The 20559-nt window shown below is 28.0% G+C and overlaps 1 protein-coding gene across 9 annotated transcripts in view; it reads right to left on the reverse strand.

The window, feature by feature from the left end:
• LOC107436381 (BCL9 domain-containing protein legless) overlaps positions 1 to 20559 on the reverse strand; it is a 131972-nt gene that overhangs the window by 26216 nt on the left and 85197 nt on the right. For 3 of the 9 annotated variants that reach the window (XM_043038870.2, XM_043038871.2, XM_071187699.1), the window contains 4 exons: positions 16647 to 16758; positions 11304 to 11399; positions 8876 to 8930; positions 6488 to 6675 (listed from right to left, as the gene is read on the reverse strand). In XM_043038870.2, coding sequence (XP_042894804.1) covers positions 6488 to 6675; positions 8876 to 8930; positions 11304 to 11399; positions 16647 to 16758 — 451 coding nt within the window. Of the gene's footprint in view, positions 1 to 6487; positions 6676 to 8861; positions 8931 to 11303; positions 11400 to 15078; positions 15375 to 16646; positions 16759 to 20559 lie in introns of those variants that run through there. The other 6 variants (XM_071187698.1, XM_071187700.1, XM_071187697.1 and 3 more) reach the window with 5 other exon arrangements.

Raw genomic sequence — 20559 nt, forward strand, 5'->3', positions numbered from 1 at the left:
GCCGTTTCCCACTCCAACAAAACTTTTAACATTGCAGTTTCAATTAGTAATAATATGCTACTTAGTCATAAGTATCATAGATTGAATAGGATAAACACTTATATATTAAAGTGGAATTGCGTAATAGCACTTTATATCCCAAATTATATTTTCAGAAAACTTGTGAAACATATTTTTAATTATCATGATTAGATTAAACTTTTAGTGTGTTTTTGTAGTTAGATACGAAAACTATTTAAATAAAAAGATCAAGAAAATCTGTTGGATTATGGAAATATTATTTTATTTAATGTTAAGTGGAACCAAATGCATGAGTGTCGTCAGGATATAAAGGGTTAATCAAATCTGCGAGATACGTATCAGTATCTTCAAATAATATTTACTCTTAAAACATACGAGAACATTTGTTACATTAAGTTATTAATTTTTAAAAATCACCAATTCACTTCAAACTGACTTTTTTTTTAAAAAAGATAATATTGAAATATAAAAGGAAAAAAAGTCAAGAAAAGTTAATTATATACAAATAAAAATTCAGATAGAAAAATTATGCAACTTGTGAGAAAATTAAAATCAAAAACATTTTTTTTTCAGTATTTTTAAATTTATTTCTGTAATACTGTAAGCTTCCAGAGAAACTCAGGGGCTCCTATATTATATAATATTTCTCAACATGTTTTGTTGTTTGACAATTTCTGAATCAAGAACATCCAGTTCTGTTGCAGCAGTTATCGTCAATTTAGATTTTCTTAATTTCAAATTCTTTTCTTTTATTAATTTTCTAGAAATTTCAGCTTTTTTATTCTCTTCGTTTCTCTTTTTTTTAGCTTCTAATGCATGTCTCCATCTTGTTCTAGATCCTTTTACAGCATCTAGCATTTTTTCATTAATGTCTATGTTTTTTATTCCATTTATAAATTAAGCATAATCATACACACGCCTTTGTGAAATAATAGAGTCTTCAACGAGGTTTTCAACCAATAAGCTTTTATTGATTGAAAACCCCCCTTTAAATGTTGCGTTACCATGAGAGAGGATAAGAACAATTTTTTATAATCTCCCACAAATTTTCACTTTTTTTTTCTCCGTGCAAATATTTCGAAAAAAAATTATGTAATCTCTTTTGCTGTGGATTAAACTCTAAGAAACTCTTTTGCTCTTCTTTTTTTCTTTTTGACAGCATCACAAAACAGTAAAAATTCCTTTTTTTTTGCTTTTTCTGCTGTTGTTTCAGCTACTGTTGTCTGTAAACTAGTTATTCACACAAAGAGCAATAAACCTAGCAACCTTATCAAAAATTCCCTATCATTGGATAAACAGGAGGAAAATTGCTAACAGGACAGGTTCTACCAGGTAAAGAGGAATGTTATTATGAGGAAATTACATATTTTGAATTACAGAATTTTATCTTGAACCTTTATTTTTGCCTGTCAGTCTTTGAACTACAGTTTTTTTTATTTTCCTAACTTGATGAATACATAAGAAAAATCCTGACTTTTTTCTGACTTAATAAATATGTAAGAAAAATCCTGACTTTTTAGCTAAATTTTAGAATATCCTGACTTTTGCAGGTTTTACTGACCGTGTAGGAACCCTGACATCAATTAACTGAGTGTGTTACATAATCAAATTTTAACTGTAAAAGAAATTAGAAACAAAATAGATAGTTAAGATTATTCTATGATTAAAAACTAAATAGATGATAAACCAACATCCCCAAAAACACCATATGTTCAAATGCATGGAACAAAAATAAAAATTATGACTTAACAAATACAATAAAAAAAATTGATTTCATATAATGCTGGAAGAAAATTTGGGATAGATACAATTAATGTTGGATGTCTTACCAAATGCCTTAAAATTCATTATTGATTTCTCAAAAGATAGAAACAAAGTTAACAGCTGCTAATTCTAATTTTGTATATATTGATGTTTATTATGTTAAATATTCACTACTCATGTAATATACAGTTGACATTTGATATAACGACCCCTGTTGTTAAAATGAAAACGAACATTATAATGTGAGGTTGCTATGTCGTGCCTACATAAAATTAGTGCAAATATTTATTTACATTTCCCAAATAATCAACAAATTTTGGAGAAAAAAAACATGCTATGTCAGTTTAAACAGAATTATAAATCTGATTATATAGAATTTTTAGGGCGATAAAGTACAAATATTATTTACAGTACATTTAATGTTAAAAATTTAAAATTTTTCAAATGACATCTTTTAATATTACGCATAAACTTTAGCCAGTTATTCAGTACTTTTTAAGGGTTTATACTCTAAAAGAAGAAATTTTTTCCCAGACTTTGCCTGGTAGATTTTTGTAAAATTCTAGGATTTTAAAAAAAAATCTATATTTAATAAAAATGTAAATTAGATAAAATCTTGATTCTAGGAAAGCATTTAGAAATTATTTTTATTTAAAAAAAATCAGGTAATTTAAATTATGCCAGTTTTGATTAGTAATATCACATTGTCAGAGCACGATAAACAAAGGACTGAAAATGAAAATAAGACTACGTGAATTTACCAAGCAATATAAACAACAACAAAAATTGAAAAAGTAAATTGTTTGTAAGTATGAAGTTGTTACAAAAAATATTAAAAATGCGTAAATAATCTGTGTATAATTGAAGTGAAATCATTTAATCAATGTAAGAACATTTTGGAAAACAAAGACTCAGAGGAAGATTCTTTTTCAAAGGGTCTGGAAGACTCTTTTTATCCCTGTTCAATCAAACATAAAAAAGGAGCAGACTTAGATAAAATTAAATGAATTCAAAATCTCAATTAAAAGAACTTTCTGAAAGCAAATTGTTGTTTCTTGTGATGAAATAAGTATTAAAAGTTTCGATTTCCATTTCCTAAAATATTATTTAAAATTTTTTTTCTTCTTTTTAAAAAAAAAAAAAAAGTTAAAGCACAATTTAACAAGACGCTCCAAGAGCTTATGCTTAAAATCTTGTGACGTCACTTAAAATGAATAACATATATAGAGTCAAATTTGCTAACTGAATGCTGAAAAACAGCTCCTTCCGGTAGAAAAAAAACTGCTGCTGTCCGTCTAATTCTCAATGCCTGAAAGCCAAATGGAATGAAGCAATGACAGGGAAAGAGCGACTCTACAAAGTAGAGAAAGAAATTATCTTCAAATCAGTCGCTGCCAGATTGATCCAAGGCTAGAATGTTTAAATTTTGCCTGTTTTTTTCCTTTTTTTTAAAAATCAAAATTCGTATCTCGTAAATGAAATCAGATGAAACAAATGATTTTTTATTTTGTTACAAGGAGGAAATATCAGCAAATAGAAGGTGGTAGGGAAATTACGAAAAATAAAAATAAATTTTAAAAAAATTTAAAAAAAATACAATGCTATGCTTTACTACATAAATATAATAAAGTTAAAAAAAGTGAAGCAAAATTTTTTTAATTGGAATACTGAAACTGCTAAAATACAGCTATTTTTTATTCACTATTAAAGTAAAAATACAGTTAAGCAGTATTAAACAATTTTTTTAAGAGATTCAGAAAACCAGGAAATTCACACATCTGGGATAGCTACCCAGCATTCCAGTGCCCAGCATTGGTTCTCAACTGTATTTAAATATTGATCTATTCCATAAATATATATTGTGACATTTAATGACCTGTGAAATGATTTAAACATAAAATTCTATATATTGGATAGATTTGCACTTCAAGATTTGCATTATAAAGATCTTCAACAGTAATATTAATAAGTAATATAAGTACAGGTTGCTTGGGATATTGGTCCATTTTACTTCCTATGTGAATTTCATACCCCCCTTCCTTACCCGTCGAATATCGAAGGCCTGTTATTAGTCTCTGAGTGATCGTTTTGAAAAACTCCTGAATGCTCTGAGTGTGTACTAGGCATGATTCTTTATCGCCTTAACAAAATCATTCTCAACAAAACCAATTGTTTTTTTTAATCCTGAGTGAAAAATGTAGCAGAAAAATTCCGATTTCTGCTTGGATCCTAGGTTTCTATTTCTGAACGATCGTTAAACTAGCTCTTCGCTTACCTGACTTAGTACCAAATCTTCCTTTCTATAGTTCTTTCTTTCATTCCCCCCGTTTTTTTCTTTTTCTTTTAATTCAATTCAATCGCTTTATTTTGTTATTCTCAGATATATTTTAAAACAAAAGGACTCATTTAAATAAATAGATTATTTTTCATTAATACCTTATATGAAATTAAAAGTAAACAAATTTGTATTTTAGATTTGTGTTAAAAATTTTTAGTATAATAAATTCACTACATGTTTTAAAATGCTTTAAGAAAGGGAAAAAAATTATATCATTTTTACCCACTACAGCTTTCTGATTTTGTTATTTCATATATAAATATTTCCCAAGTATTTTATTTCCTTAAATCTAGCAACATATTTTGCAAGAAGGCAATTAAAAAATTTCATTACAATTACGTAAAAATTATTCATTTAGGTGTAAACAAATTAGTTAAGTAATTTGTTTGCAATGACATAGAGAAGTGTGTTGCCAGAGCAAACTCCTCGATAAGAAGCATTTGAAAAGAATAGTGTAATAATGTAATCTCTAAGAGAGAGATTTTATTAAATAAAAATGAAAAAATAATTGAAATAATATACATCAATAACATTTTTATATGCATGTATGTGTCTAATCATATATACAGGGGTTGGACAAAATAATGGAAACACTTCGATACTAACACATTTTTTAATATTTAAAAAATAAATACTCAGAGAATCAGTTCAGAAATATAGGAGTGATTAGATTGTGCAATTTCTCATACATATGCGTTACCCCTACGGACACCAAACTGAAGGGGTGTCCCTTTCGTATGCCAAAACGAAGGGGTGTGCAACCCTAAGTCAACCAACCCTCCTTAACTCCCAATATCATTATCTCATCCATCAAAGAATTCTTAGAGGGGTGGGGGCTGAAATCCAGGTGCATCTAAAAGTGGACCAATATCCCAAGACACCATAAATAAGTAAGCATTTTTAATAAGTATTAATACAACATTAATTGTTAAATTAAAATGACAAATACAAAATTACTTGTATCTCAAAATATTTTTTTTAAATTTAGAACAACCATACAAAATATGAAATTTTGCAAAACAAAACTACAGTTAAAATCAGTTTTAAGAACAATTTAAGATAACAAATGAAATTGCTGTCACAGTGAGCTAAGTAAATACAGGCAACAAACAGCATTAGGCAATTTATTGCAATATTTTTTGAACAATTATTACATCATAAACATCATACTTTATAAACATCAGTTTGCTGTATTTTACAATTCCAAGGACTATTTTATGTGAAAAATGCCTCTTAGATTTCAGCCTTAATCTTCAGAGTTCTAATTAATATTGATATAGGAAGTCCATATATTTTCGCTATATCAGTTTTTATATTACTTATTATTTTTTATATATTATTATTTCCTTCATTTAAATTAAATAAGGAAGTTTTGTTTCAACTTTTAGTTTCTTTTCCATAGATCTATATTCTTTTCAGCAATTTTTAATCTGAACTACCATTATATCCCAAACAAGATAAAAACTCATTGCCCAATCGTATTTAGCGGTTGAAAGATGCAAGAAAAATATTAAATGGAGAGTAAAGACTTTTCTCAATGGAAGAGAGATTGGCACAGTAGATATGTTTTCGACAAAAGGCACATTCTTTTAGAGTGTGCAACAAGATTCTTAAAAACAACAATATTCTTCATTTTAAGGAGGGAGATAACTTGGCCAGCATGTTTTATAAATAACAAGCTGGCGAAATTATTTGTTTATTATAACATGTTTACAGTAAGCAAACATATAATACCTGTTACCATGTTTTTTTTATAACATGTTTTATTCATAATAAAGGGCTAAGGCTATAAGAAGGAAATAAGGTGAAATATTTTTTACTTTTCTGTATTAATGCCCAAAGTAAATATACCTTCCATTTTGCCCATTTTTGTAAAATAGTGCTTACTTGTAATATGCCTTATTTGCTACATGGAGCTTTTATCGTACCATGAAATCACTTTTGTGCAATAATAATAAAAGATATAGTTGTAGTTACTGATATTTTTAAAATATACATTCATTATTTATATGTTTATAATGCATGTGCATTGCTGGCTTATTAACAAACAAACAAAGAAGTTTATGCTATGCTACCTTAGTTTTAGATATGAGTGAGTTTTCAGCTGAATAAAAACTTATATGAACCATACTTTCACTGTATCAAACTTATTTAGTTTTAAAACTTTTCTTTTGAATAAACACTTAACTTATGTCAATGAATAAAACTAATAGAATGTGCATTGAAAGCATGGGTTTAAAGGCATTGATTGATCTTTTTTGTTAATAACTGATATAAAAAATATAATTTCAAACAAAACTGTAATCAGAAAAAAAAAATATTATACAAAGATTCATTAATAAAACATATAAAAATTAAAATTACCAGAAGTTCAAGCTCAACAATTGGGAAAAGTTCAAAGTTCAAGTAAGAATATAGTTCTTTCTCCTGAAGATTTGAAGTTTTTCGAAATTGCTTGATAAAAGATTGCCAATCAGATAGAGTCAAACACACACACTCCCAGTCTTTTTTGCTTTGTCTTTTATGTGAGAACTCTCGATACAATCTCAAATCTAAAAAATTGAATAATGTAATTATGCTTGCTTTTACTTAAACATTTTCAGATTAGATTAATAAAATTAAGTACAATATTTTCCACAGTAAAAGTTGACTTTTTGAGCATTAATTTCTGGTAGAAAGGCTTCACTATTATTAATGCCACACCAATGAAAAATATCACCCAAACTTAAGATTATCAACACATAGGCTGCATCATTACAAACTCTGCACTTCCACTTTTAGTAAAAACCATTGTTTGGCATGGAAAAATAAGGATATATAACGAAAAAAGTTTTGGCAACAACCCACTATCCTGACAAATATGATAAAAATAATACTATTATAATTCTATTAAATATATTAAGCAACAATAAAAGAACTTTTTTTAATATGAATTTCACATGTCATGGCAAGAGTTCCATTTTATAAAGGATTTAACTTCATCTTCTCTCGAGTCCTCGAAATTATCATATTTTGGTACAAATCAATTGAATTGGAAAAACAATTCCTAAAAACTTAATTGTTATGTTTGCATGGACATTTTTACAGCAATCTTGACTGATTTGGCACACAACATCAATGTTATGAAAACTGAATTAATTCAAATAGACCAAAAATTATGAATTCATTATAATCAGAACATTCGATAACCAAATAAAATTTATGTGAGACAAAAGAGAAATAATTGAAACACATTCTGAAAAATTTGTTCATATCTATAAATTCTATTTTACAGTAAAATGTAGCTGAAAAATATTTTTGTCATATGTGGATGTCAAGACTGTGGTAGAGATGAATTTGTATTAGTGTATCTGATGCTTTGTACTTAGTACTTAAAAGTATCAAGTACTGCATCGAGATAAATGAGTTCAATAAGTATAAAGTACTTTTCTAAATGCAAAATTTAGTAAAATCTCATAAATATGTTTAAAAAATCAAAATCAAAATCAATCACTTAATTATATATTTAACCTTCATTTTGGATCAGTCCCAAATCAATCCCAAGCATAGGAGCTGGTTTTGCTCATATTAAGTATTAGGTATATAGCAGATTGCTTTGGATTCGTCTCAGATATCTGAAGATATAATAAACTTTTTGCCACACCATAGTCAATCTAACTAGAATTTTCACATATTCAAATGATATGCTTCACATTTCTTAATTTATTTTGCTCAATTACACATCAATTTTCAAATAATTATTTTAATGTGCTTTATGTTTTTACTTTTCTTCGATAGTTTTAAACATCAAACATAATTTAATGTTTTGAAAAAGTACATATGACATCCATTTAATTTTGATTAATAAAATGTACTTACTTAATAATGCAGTCTTAAGTTAGATTAAAATACTTTCAGAAAAACAGCTTAGGAGAATAATTATAATTTTTTAAGGAATCACATAAGATACGAAAAATATTTTTGATGTGCATTTGGGAAATGCAAAACATTTCTGTACGTCATTCCCCTGTTTCTTCGATACAAGCTAATGTATATGTCGCGCTGAGTCATTTAGAAATTTTACACTAATATAACCATTTTCCAGTAAAATTTGTATTTTTTATGCAATTTAGATAAATATTCTTCCTTTCCCTAAGATGAATATTCTTTCTTAATTTTGCATTTTTTAATCCTTACAGCTATAAAAAAACATAATTTTGAAAGAGTAAAAGTGAGATTTCTTTGCTTTATTTTATTGCTTTTTACAATCAATTTTGTTTTTATTTGTTTTTCTTAGAAGTGCTTAAAGAGTAGAAAATTATAATAGTTTTGTTGCAAACAAAAAAATTTTACAACTCTTGTTAGTTATATGAAGAACTTATTATAAACAGATTATTTAGAAAATTGTCAAAAACTATAATTTCTATTATCTGACCATAATCATCACTATAAAAAAGTAATAGAGTAATGTTTATTTATATAATCAAATAATAAGCCTTCTGAATTAAAATTTTAGATACTATATATTATTTATATGAATCAATGAGATTTCAGAATGTAATTAAAAGTGAAGTTTGAGTTTCGTAACATACCTTAAATAAGGACTTAAAGCAAATCCTTTCCATAATTAGTGTACTTCTCAATTTATTTCTAACTTGTAAAAGCTCTAACGTGCCTGAAATAATTCCTTTAAAAATTTCAGAATAAAGAAAAAGGCTAATTTGGGTTTCAGAAAAAAAAATTGTTAAATAATGCTTACCAGTGATTACTTACCATCCAAATACCAATAAATATTATTAAAGGCATCTTGACCAGCACATATGCCCCGCTATTAAAAAAAAAAAAATTTAGTTATTATACTATTTATAATATATATAAAAAAGTTGCAGAAAATGCCTTTGTTAATTACTGATAAAATTGCAAATATAGCTTATTAGCCCCCCCCCCCTTAAGATTCTAGGGCTGTCTGCTGCTATGGACAGATATGCTAATTTTCATACCTTTTTATTATTTATGTTGTTTCGCATCACCCATTTTAATAAGTTGGGGAACATTGCTTTCCAACAAAAAAGGAGATGGTAGGCAATGAGATTAAATATTTTCTAGCGATCAGTGAGAATCAAAAAATTAGTGACTGCTGCTCCAGACAATTGCTAGTTGAGTTCTTTTATTAGGCAGACAGAAGATACTAGTAGAACAAACTATATTTTCAATAGGCTAATGGTAGAATACTGGAATGGGTAAGTGAGTAAATCTATATACAGTATTAAGTCCCACTGCTGGACATCCGTTTGTCGGAACAATCTATTTTATGAACCCTTTATAACAATCAAAATACACACAACTCTTTAAAACTATGAATATTAACGAAGCTTCTGAATAAAATAGCGTTGAAAAAAGAACACCAGCAGGCAAAAATTATTTCCCTATAAATTATAAATGTTTTCATTAAAAAATTTACTCAATTCCATTCCTTGATTTTGAGGCAGGCTTTTTTTTAATGAAATTATCTGATCATTTGTGCTGATCAATTGAGGAAGATCAGTGGTCTTCTCACTGGCCACTACACCCTCAGAAGACATCTCCACACAATGGATCTTACACCCAATTTCCTTTTTTGTGGTAGTGATCTTGAGGAGACTTCATGACACATTCTTTGTGAGTGTGAGGTCTTTTCTACTCAAAGATTTGAGCATCTAGGACAACTTTGTGCAAAGGTCCAAGAATGGAACTACAGGACATTCCTGTCAGGTGTTTGCTGAACTTTGTTTCAGCTTATAAAGCTTTTTTGTTAGTCATCATCTAAGGCTTGGGTACAATAGACATCCGGTTGATGTGCCTTGCTCCTCGGAGTCGCCCAACCTCTAAGTCTATCTATCTATCAATCTTGAAAAAGTTAGCAAGTTCTTTTTAAACAAAAACTGAATTGTATGAGCATTGTTGTCATTATGATCATTAGAATAAAATTAAAAAGTAATCGAATTTCGAGATTTTAAATTCGAGATTTTAAAGAAATATAACAATTGAGTTTATCATACGGTACTGTTTAACTCTTAACTTCTTTCATTGATTGAAACTAGATGAATGTAATATGAAATGATGACTAAAAGATATATTGTAAACTTAGATTCTTTTCGATTTTTCATTTTTTTAATATTCTAATACGAATATCTTTAAGCAAACAAGTTAAAATTTCTAAATTCCATTTTTTATGCTTTTCACACCATTTCAGGATGATTTCCAATTTTTTTTTGGACATTATTTAAGATATTAAACAGAAAGAAGATATTCTTCATTCCCCAATTAGACAAGACGACATCAACATTAATGTAACCCTTTCTCAAAAGTTTCATCTACAGAAACTATTATTACTGCACTTTGTCTTCTTATGGAGATAATGAAAAAGATTATTTTTTTATAAAAAGGGATTAGGAATACATTGCAATAGTTTATTTTACTTATATCAATCACATTTGACTTTCGTTATTGTACTAAATCCACATGGTAAGGTTTCTAAAAGATCTATTCACTGGGAGGATTATCGAAACACTTAAATCTTCAAGACTGTTTTATAAACAAGTTTTAATTATAAAAGATGAAGTTAAAAGTATTATCCATAAAATGAGTCCTGATTTATGTTTCTACCATTCAATTTTATAACAAAATAAGCAAAATTTTTTGAGNGAACACTATGTGTTCACTTACCCATTGTCATTAAGCAGTATTGAGGACAAGTGAATTTCAAAATGATCATGACTATTTGAGGAAAGAAAAATCTAGAAAATTGTCTTCTATAGTAAAAAAAAAATATTAGAGGGAAAAAATATAGGCCAATTTTGAAAAATATAGAAAATAAAGGAAAAATAGGAGGCTTTCTTAGCTTTTTGTAAAAATATAGGAAAAATAGGAAATATAGGAGGACTTCTACCCCTGCAGGGGCATGGTCTAAATATTACTTTGAGCTGAAACTTTCTCAATATTATTTTTATTCCAAATATCATCTATTAAGAGGAAGCTGAGAAAGATAAAATGAAAAAAAAATTCCCCATATTAATATATAACCACCCTAATGCACACAAAACAATTGTGCTTGTAAATTGAAAAAAACTTTCTTTTTTTTTTAAATCTGAAATGCACAGTGACATAAGACTAAAATAAGTATAAAAAGAAAAATATATATACTATACTTATGTTTACTTACTAAATCATCAGCAGAATAGTTTTCATCTACATAATCAGCAATATCTTCTTCCTTTGTTTGACAAACATGATCAATTAGCCACTTTAAAGTTCCAAGCTAATGAGTTAAAAACAAAATAAAAAAATAGTTAATACCAAAAACATTTTATTTCAAATCTAGGTAATGACAATGAAAGATGAAAAATAAATTTTTTTGCATACTTTTGCATATAATATGCTTAAAAATATTATTTGACATTATCTCAATTCATTTAAAATTTACCAGTCATTGAATCAAACTATGAGCAGTTGACTAAAACAAAAGGTATAAAACCTTGATAAAAATTTTCTAAGACGTTGCTATTAAATGCTTAAAATATGAATAATTTAAAAATTGTCACTTGAAAAAAATGTTGAATTTCTCATGTGGGATAACATAATTAAAAAATTACTCACAAAAGTAATTTCCTTTTCATTACTATTTTCATTCTATATGTACTGAAATGGATGAGAACTGTTGCTAGTAATCCTCTGCTTAGTGCACACAAAGGTAGAGCATAAAACACATGATTAAGTTTATTTGCTGATTAGAAATCCTATAGGGTTTAGAAAAGCTATTCTATGGGAAGGCCCCCAATAAACTTGTTTATAAGTTTGAGTCTCTGAAGTTCAACATCTATGAAAAGAGGCACTTTTTAAAGTAAAAATTTATCTCTCATTTTTATAAAGTTTTTTACTCTTCATAAAGTCATAGAGGCAAAGATACGAAAATTTCTGTCACAAAATTTAGCATGTATAAATGTTCATTAAAATGTCAACATTTCAACAATATTTAAATTAATGTCACATTAAAAAGTAATCCAATATTACTTCATACAACTAACAAAATTTAACTTTCATTTGTCCTTTTTCGAACTTATTAAGTTAGAAAACAAGGAACAATTTCTTCTTCTAATAAGATGTATAATAAATCAATAAACATAGTTGCACAAAATTCTTTTTTAAAAAAATTCTATTTATGCAGTGAAACCTTAACTTATGGACACTCCTCAAACATAGACACTACGCTATATAAACAATTGTAAAAATCCCAGTCAATTTCTTATGAATAAATGATTATACTATACCCTTTCAATATCTTCTATCTTGTAGGACAGAAACTGATATTAATTTGCATCTAAAAAGTTTATTTTTTTTAAATGCTTTTAAAGCAGACACTATGCAGCTCTATAATTTGTTTATTTAATTTTATTATATACAAATTCTATAATGGAGTGAAAAAATTTTAAGGACAAACTAATGACTTAAGGAGGACAAATTTTCCTGTCGATTTTAGGAAGAAAAAAATTGCAAAATTAACATTTCTTAATTCTAATAATTAATGGCATTATTCTGAGCTCATTATTGTATGGTTGCATTTTGCATCACAACTATCTTCTTCAAGAGCACAATATTGCCAGAATTCTTACAGGTATTTCATATTATAAATTGAATTTAGAATAATTCATTATTAACTCAAAGAATTTCCAACAATAATTTAAATATGATTGTTTGAGTGAAACTTGTGTGATATGAAATACAATATCACTAATATTGAACTAATTAAAATGGAAAAATTCCTTTGTTTTGCTTTTACTTGTTCAAAATGTTTGATAGGTTATAATATAAAAAAAGTTTTTCAACAAGTCAAAATTATTGCATGGTGCTCAAATTAGTATTGAAGAACCAAGAAAATTATCTATCAGAAAAAAAATACTAATTTCATTATTAGAGTAAAAATAAATCACGAAAATACATTAAGACCCGATGAACTGATATAACTTTAACTAAATTCATTTTTTTCCAATCTGATTGATGTCTGATTGAGTTGTGTTAATAGAGCAGTTAAAAAAAAAAAAAACTCTGAATGATCATATTTTTACGTAATTAACTTATTGGTTCAAAAGGTTAGAATCAAGCACAAAAACATACTTTTGAATAAACACACTTCTTTTTGACAGATTTGGATTTTAAATCATTAAAATATAAATCAGTCTGAGAAATATGTTCCCAATAATTTAATCAAAAACATATATGAAATTTGTGTCCCTTAATATTAATTTCCCTCTTTGCACATTTTGCCATTTATCAAGAATTTTTTAGGGACATTAAAATATTTTAGAGCACAATTATAAATTTTTTTTTATCCCGAAGTAATTCCATGCAAAAACATAATTTTATATTTTTTTTAAATTAATAACAGTTAATAAAATTTTGAGCAGGTACACAAATATTGACATGATTTTAAATGACAAAATAGAAATTTTAAATTATTACCGTCCATTAGTTCTTAAAAATAAAATGTAAAGATAAAACATTTTAAATTTGATAACTTGGAAATTATCTGACCAATTTGATTTTCGTATTTTGTCATTTAAAATTATATCCAATATTGGATAAAATATCCAATTTGGATATTCTATCCAAACTTTCATCAAACAATTTTAAGGTTTATATAAACATTTGGAGAGTATTTAATTTCATTGTTTGAAAATAAATTAGTTCTTAAAGAGCGAAGAATTCAATGAATTTTTCACAATTGCAAATGTTACTGACCAACCACACATTAAATTTGTTTTCAGAACAAGATTTCTGATATAAAAGCACTTGAAATGTTTCAAAAAGATTCTAATGAAGTTTTTTTTTTTATCAAAAGCAACAGTATTATATTGGTATAAAAGAATTTTTCTAAAGAGACCTGAAATGCAGCTAGAAAACATGGGTTTTCAAACTCAGAAATTTTACCCATCCCCGAGGACGGCTTGGCCGACAATGTACCCGTCCTCCTTTGAAACTAACCCGTAGCTTCTAAATAAAAATATAATTTTCTCTTATTTATTACAAACATTTATACAAATTGCGCAGTGAATTAGTAGTTACTAGGATTACAAATACTAGGATTACATTATACAGTAATAAAAGAAATACTAGGTTACTAATAGTAACCCAGTATTTCTTTTATGAAATAATTTCTTTCTTTTGTGAAATAATTTAAACGACAAAGGTCAAGTTATCTGGGAATGTCAATTTATCTGAGGGTACTGCGTTTTTTAAATAAATCAAATATGACGTTTGCCAGTTCCACAATCAAGCCAATGATTTACAGAGGTTTCAGCACAAAAATCTGAAAGGGGTTTTCCACTAAGGTAGATGCTCATAGTTGCGTTTAATGCTTCTTGTTTAAAACCAGTACGTAATGTGTTTTTTTTTTTTGTAAGTTCATTGCTGAAAAGCCCCTTTCAACCACTGCAGTAGTCCCAGACAGAGAAAACATGAAGTGAGCATGTGCATTTGGTCTGACTAAGGAATTAACCGGATTTCTAGATTAGAGGGTCATTTTAAAAGTGAGGCACTAGACTCTTGTAAGATAACAAAAATTTAAAATGTATCACGAACATTAACGGGGAAATGGCCGTCCGTGCAGACGTCACATTCGACAAATTTTTGCACGGGGAATTTTTGACCGCCGAGGACGGGCGGTTTCTTGAGCCCTGTTTTGTATCATAATAAAGCATCTTTTCACAACTCAATTATTTGTAAATTCATCACAAAATATCCAAATGCAGCCCCTGAACTCCCATATTCTCTTAACATAGCATCCTGTAACTTTTTTTTACTTCCATGGTTGAAACTGCGTCTTTGTGGTCACAATTTTGAATATATAATTTGAAACAGGAAAATTTGCTACTAACTCTAAAGAGCATTTACACAATTGATTTTAAGGCATATTTTAATGATCGGAAAAAAAAATTTCTTACCTGCATTGAACAGCCGCCCCAAATTTTTGGGCTTACGACTATTAATGTTCAACTCCGCAGCCTTGTAATTTTGAACCTAATCCAGGTGACAAGGGATCTCCCGGATCAAATATAGGGAGAAATTTGCCTTTGTGGGGAACTTTTTGATGGAACCAACCCGCATTAGCGTTACGTGGAGAGGAAGACCACGAGAACCTCCCACGGTTAGCCTGACGGCCAGGGGACTCTAACCCATGATCCATCTACCACTGTGGTCGGTGCGAGCAGGAAACGAATACCGTATTTTTATCCAAGAACTGCGATTTAAAATAATAGTAATTTTTATTTGCTAGTTTTATAAGTTTTTACACATAAAACAAATAAATTTATTCTTCAAAAATTTTATATAAATATTTTTCTTTTTTTAAAATGTCGAAACTAGTCTAATACCTTAAAAAAAGATTCTGTGATTTAAATCAATGATTTTTTTAAATAAAATGTTTTTAAACTACGCGAACAATGCTTTTTATTTTTCTTGATATTATTCGCAGCAGTTCTTAGGCATAGCCCTCGACACAGGGTCACAAATGGGTAATAATTGAAATTTTTAATACAATTAATTTCTATGACATCAAAGTTGAATTAATGTTCATATTTTAAATATTACACTTGTGATGTGAAAGAGCATTAACTGAAATAAAAATAGATACATATTAAACGTAAGTAAAATAACTAGTCTGAATTATATACTTAAGGAAGAAGAAGATATCCAAGGTTTAGCAAAGATAAGAAAAAATAGGGATAAGCTAATTTTAATGCAATTTTAATAACATTCTGCTATAGCAATGGATACAAGAAAAATTATTAAAGCAATCACAAAATTTGGAATAGCATCAATAAGGGCTATTTTTCTACCGTAAGGTTCTTTTACGATAGTATTCAGTGTCCTTCTTGGAACTGAAATTCTTGAGTCATTAACAGTAATTAACAACAGGAGAAGAAGACTACAATAGCAATGTCTTCTTTACAACCCCCTGTGGAAAGATCTATTAACTCACATATGCAACAATAATTGGCTACAAGATAAATAGCCTTTTCTGCTGGGAAAGAAATAGAACTAGGAGTGTAGTTTAGGAAGATTTAAAGAAACTTCCTCAACGTGGCAAGAAAGTGAAGGGAGGAAAAAAAACTTGTAACATGACTATTAACCAGTCTTGAATTTTCAGCGTCTTCGGGCAAGCGCCCAGTTAGGCCACCCCTAAGCATGGCCCTGGGGACAATATTTTCCAGATTGCTGCCAGTTCTCACAGTTTGATAGTCAAGATTACAAGTCTTTCAAAGTTCAGAGAAAAATAGTATTATTATTGTGTCTCATTTGAGCATTTCATTAATACTTTGAACCATGAAGATGGGTCTTTAATGTGAAAATCATTCAAACAAAGATTATTCAAGGGATAACTTTTTTTATTTTGGTTTACTGAATAAAAATTGTACTTTTATACTATTTTCGGCTCTACTACGATTTCACTGTCTTTGTTACCTCAACTAATTTTGTACTAAGTACTTAAAAGATTAGCAGCAAAATTTACCTTTTCTTCAGGAGTTAATTCCTGCCATGTAGTGCCATTGTCTAAAAATCGAGGAACATCAGCTTTTTCTCTAATCAATATGATTCGTAAAAAAGATTCAAAGTTTCTGATCCTAATTAAAAAAAATATATATATATATAACTAAACAGTATAGGGTGAAAACAGCAGAGACATAAAAAAGAAAGAAATTTCAGTAGAGTAGCTAGATTTTTACACGGGTAGCTGCATACATTAAAGAAGAGATAAGTAACTATTAATTAATTAATTATAAAAATAGAGAAAGAAATTATAAAATGAAATGACTGGTAAACATCTTAAAAGAGAAAGATAAAAAGAGTACGACATAAGTAACGTTTTCAGGAAAGTGAATCAATTTCTGTAGCATCAGAAAAAAAAAAAATAGTTTGAATTATTGGAAGCTTTAACTCTTTAATCAAAACAAAAGCTACAATTAAAAAAAAAAAAAAAAAACGCAAAATCATGGATCTATCAAAGATTTTCACCTCTGGCGTTAGCAAAGGCAGATTGTAATAGTAGTTAATTTTAAATTATCGATTTTTAAAATTTTCATTGTTGCTGTTTTATAGAAAACTTTCAGTTACTCACATAGTCGAAAAAGATTACACATGTATGAATGTATGTATATATATACATATATCTACACACATACATATATATACATGTAAATATTTATACATACATATAAATATATATACATATATACACACCCCCATGGCAGAATCATGGTGACATTGTCATAGAATGTTACAGAGTTCTTGCAAAAAAGAAAGATTTTTCCTTTGGGAAGTAAAAAATTTGTTTTCTTTAGAGCAAAAATTTTTGGAAGATTTTTCTTTTCTGCAGAATTATATTCAAAAGATACCTTTCTTGAACATCAAAAGGAAAAGAAATGCTTGTGATTGTTCAATTCTCATTTGAAAATTTAAAGAAAAAAAATAGATGACAGACTTCTGCTAGAATTTAAAATAGATTATATATATATATAAAAAAAAAATCTAATATCATGAACTTTTTAAAGATATTTTTATTTCATGGTTTTTGTTTCTGAAGAACCGAACCCAGCTCAGTAGCCACTTCCAAGTATTTCATCAAACATGTAACATGATTGGTGCTATCATACCTTACGGACTGACGGCACATCAAAATGGATTGTGGTTGAATGAATTGTGAAAAAGTTGAATAAAACAATGTGAAAACCACCATTTTGCATATAATACGCAGCGAAAATCAACATGGTAGAAAAGGAAAAAAAAATTCGAAAGGGGAAAATTAAAGCACTTTTTAAAACCACCCCATGAAAAAAGCACCTTTAAAGGCTTTTCAAAAACAAAAATGAAAAATAAGCACCTTTAAGCTATGCTATTTTTAAAAATGCTAAGCACCATGTTTTAGTACTTACTGTTAAAAACAATGATTTTCTTTCTTTTTTTTTGGCAAATATTGCTATTGATTTCCACATAGTTTTTATAATCCCATATTTTTAAAACTATATTAGTTATTACAACAACAGAATCTCGAAACTAAACACTCATTTGAGTTATCGCTTATCGAGGAATCCGATTCGCATGATTTTGGTGTTTATCTCTTTTTTCTGTAGTTACTGCTACAGTATCACGATTTTTAATTAGTATTTTTTTTAAATGTGATGATGATTTACTAATTGTGAAAAAGGAAATAATTCCAGCATTTTTGCACAACAAAAAGCAAATAAATCCCCCATAATATTAGAATAAAAAATATTACAAATTCAATTTAAAAAAATAGTTTTTTTCTGCAAACACAGTGCTTCTGTTACTTTAAATTAGTAACATATATATGTTATTATTATTATAAGAACCCCTTACACAAAGATACATACATATAATATGTACTATGGACAAAAAAATTTTTTAAAAAAAAGCACCAAAATGAATACATTTTGATCTAATGGTCAGATTTTCACACTCTTAACTCAATCTCAATGGCTCGAGAGGGTGAGCTCAAATATGCTAATTAGTTAGTGCAGACAATATCTTAACTTACAAAATCTGACACAAAAAAGTACTTTCTCTGAATAAACATACCTTTTTTTTCCAACAGATTTGGATTTATGACCCACAATAGTTTGGTCAAGAGAGCACTCCAAAGTTTGGACCCCTTACTGTTAATTTTACTTTGCTATAACTCAAGAATTAAGCGAACTGAAAAGTTTTTATACTCAATTATAAAATTCATTTATCCAAATATAATTCATTCCACGCAAAAAGTAACTTTTAGTAAATATTAAAAAAAAATTTTTAATTTTAATTAAGAATGGTCGAAAAAGTTTTAAAAATTGTAAAATACAATTTTTTTTCCTTATTTTAAGAAATGTAATTTTACAGGGCAAAATACAAAATTTGAGTGAAATCTGTCAGATAGTTCCTGAGAAATCAAATTTTAAAAATATGAATTTTCCAAAATTTGATTTCTCAGGAATTATTAAATGAATTTCGCTCAAATTATGTATTTTGCCATGTAAAAATATAATCTTTAAAATGATGAAAAAAAATTTTATAGCTTACAATTCAAAATTGTTTTGACCATTCTTAAGATAATAAATATTTACTAAAAGTTATTTTTTGCACAGAATTATCTTTGGATAAACGAATTTTACATTTGAATGTAAAAAATTTTCAATTTGCTGAAAAAGTTTCAGATACGAAGAAATTAGCAAAAAGTAAAATTAACATTAAGGGGTCTAAACTTTGGAGCGCTCTCCTGAAAAAACTAATAGAATATTTTCCAGATTGCCACTATCTCAGATACTTTGGGGATCAGAAATCTGAATCATTTGAAGAAAAAAAAAATTTATGTTTATTTAGAGAAGGTACGCTTTTGTCTGATTTTCATAACTTAAAATATCAACTGCACTAATTAATTAGCAAATTTGAGGTCACTTCCTCAAACCATTAAGACTGAGTCCTAAAATGTAAAAATCCGATCATTAGATTAAAATTTATTCAGGGTGATTCTAAGTAGTATCTAAGAATGTCTCTGATGTAATTATGACTAAAATGAGAATTAACACAATTTGAACGTGGGAAGGCAGGAGAAGCTTGACATATGGAACAATTAATTTCGGAAATTCTGAGGGAGTTCAAGATGCCTAGAGCTACAGTATCAAGAGTGCGCCGAGAATACCTAATTTCAGGCATAACCTCCAACCATGGACAACATAGTGGCTGACTGCCTGCACTTAATGGCCAAAACCCCTGACGTGTGAGTACTATTGTCCAGGGGCGTATATATGGGNAATTTTGTATAAAAACAGATTTCAGTTCTCTGGAAGCTGCTTTCAATTTCTACGAAGACGATTTGTCCCATAAAGAGATCGTGAAAAGTGAATTTATGTTATGGAGAGAAAAGTGGAGTCGGGATAAATCTGAAGATCTTCCCAAAACAGCAATTTGTTGTTTAGAAAAATGTGACAAGACTTTCTTCCCTAACATTTATATTCTTTTAAAATTACTAGCAGTTCTACCTGTTTTTGTTGCGACTGTGGAAAGAAGCTTCTCAAGTTTAAGAAGACTGAAGTCTTACTTAAGAAACACCACTTCGGAAAATAGACTTAATGGATTTGCATTACTTTCCATCCATAGAGACGTTAAAATAAGCGATGAAGAAGTACTTGATAAGTTTGCAAGTGTACCAAGAAATCTGAACTTTGTTTTGTAAATTTTACTTAAAAAGACAAACTTCTTATATATAAATATATATATATATGTATGTACAGTCGTCAATCCAAATAAAATCAATTGTTACGTTCAATTTTGTTTACTCATAGTTTATAAACTGAAAGCATAAGAAAATGATAACGAGATTGTTTAATTCCAACACTTAAGTTTTTTTTAAACTAAAAAAAATTTAAATG

Source organism: Parasteatoda tepidariorum, chromosome X1, assembly GCF_043381705.1.
Source record: "Parasteatoda tepidariorum isolate YZ-2023 chromosome X1, CAS_Ptep_4.0, whole genome shotgun sequence".
Classification (NCBI taxonomy): domain Eukaryota; kingdom Metazoa; phylum Arthropoda; class Arachnida; order Araneae; family Theridiidae; genus Parasteatoda; species Parasteatoda tepidariorum.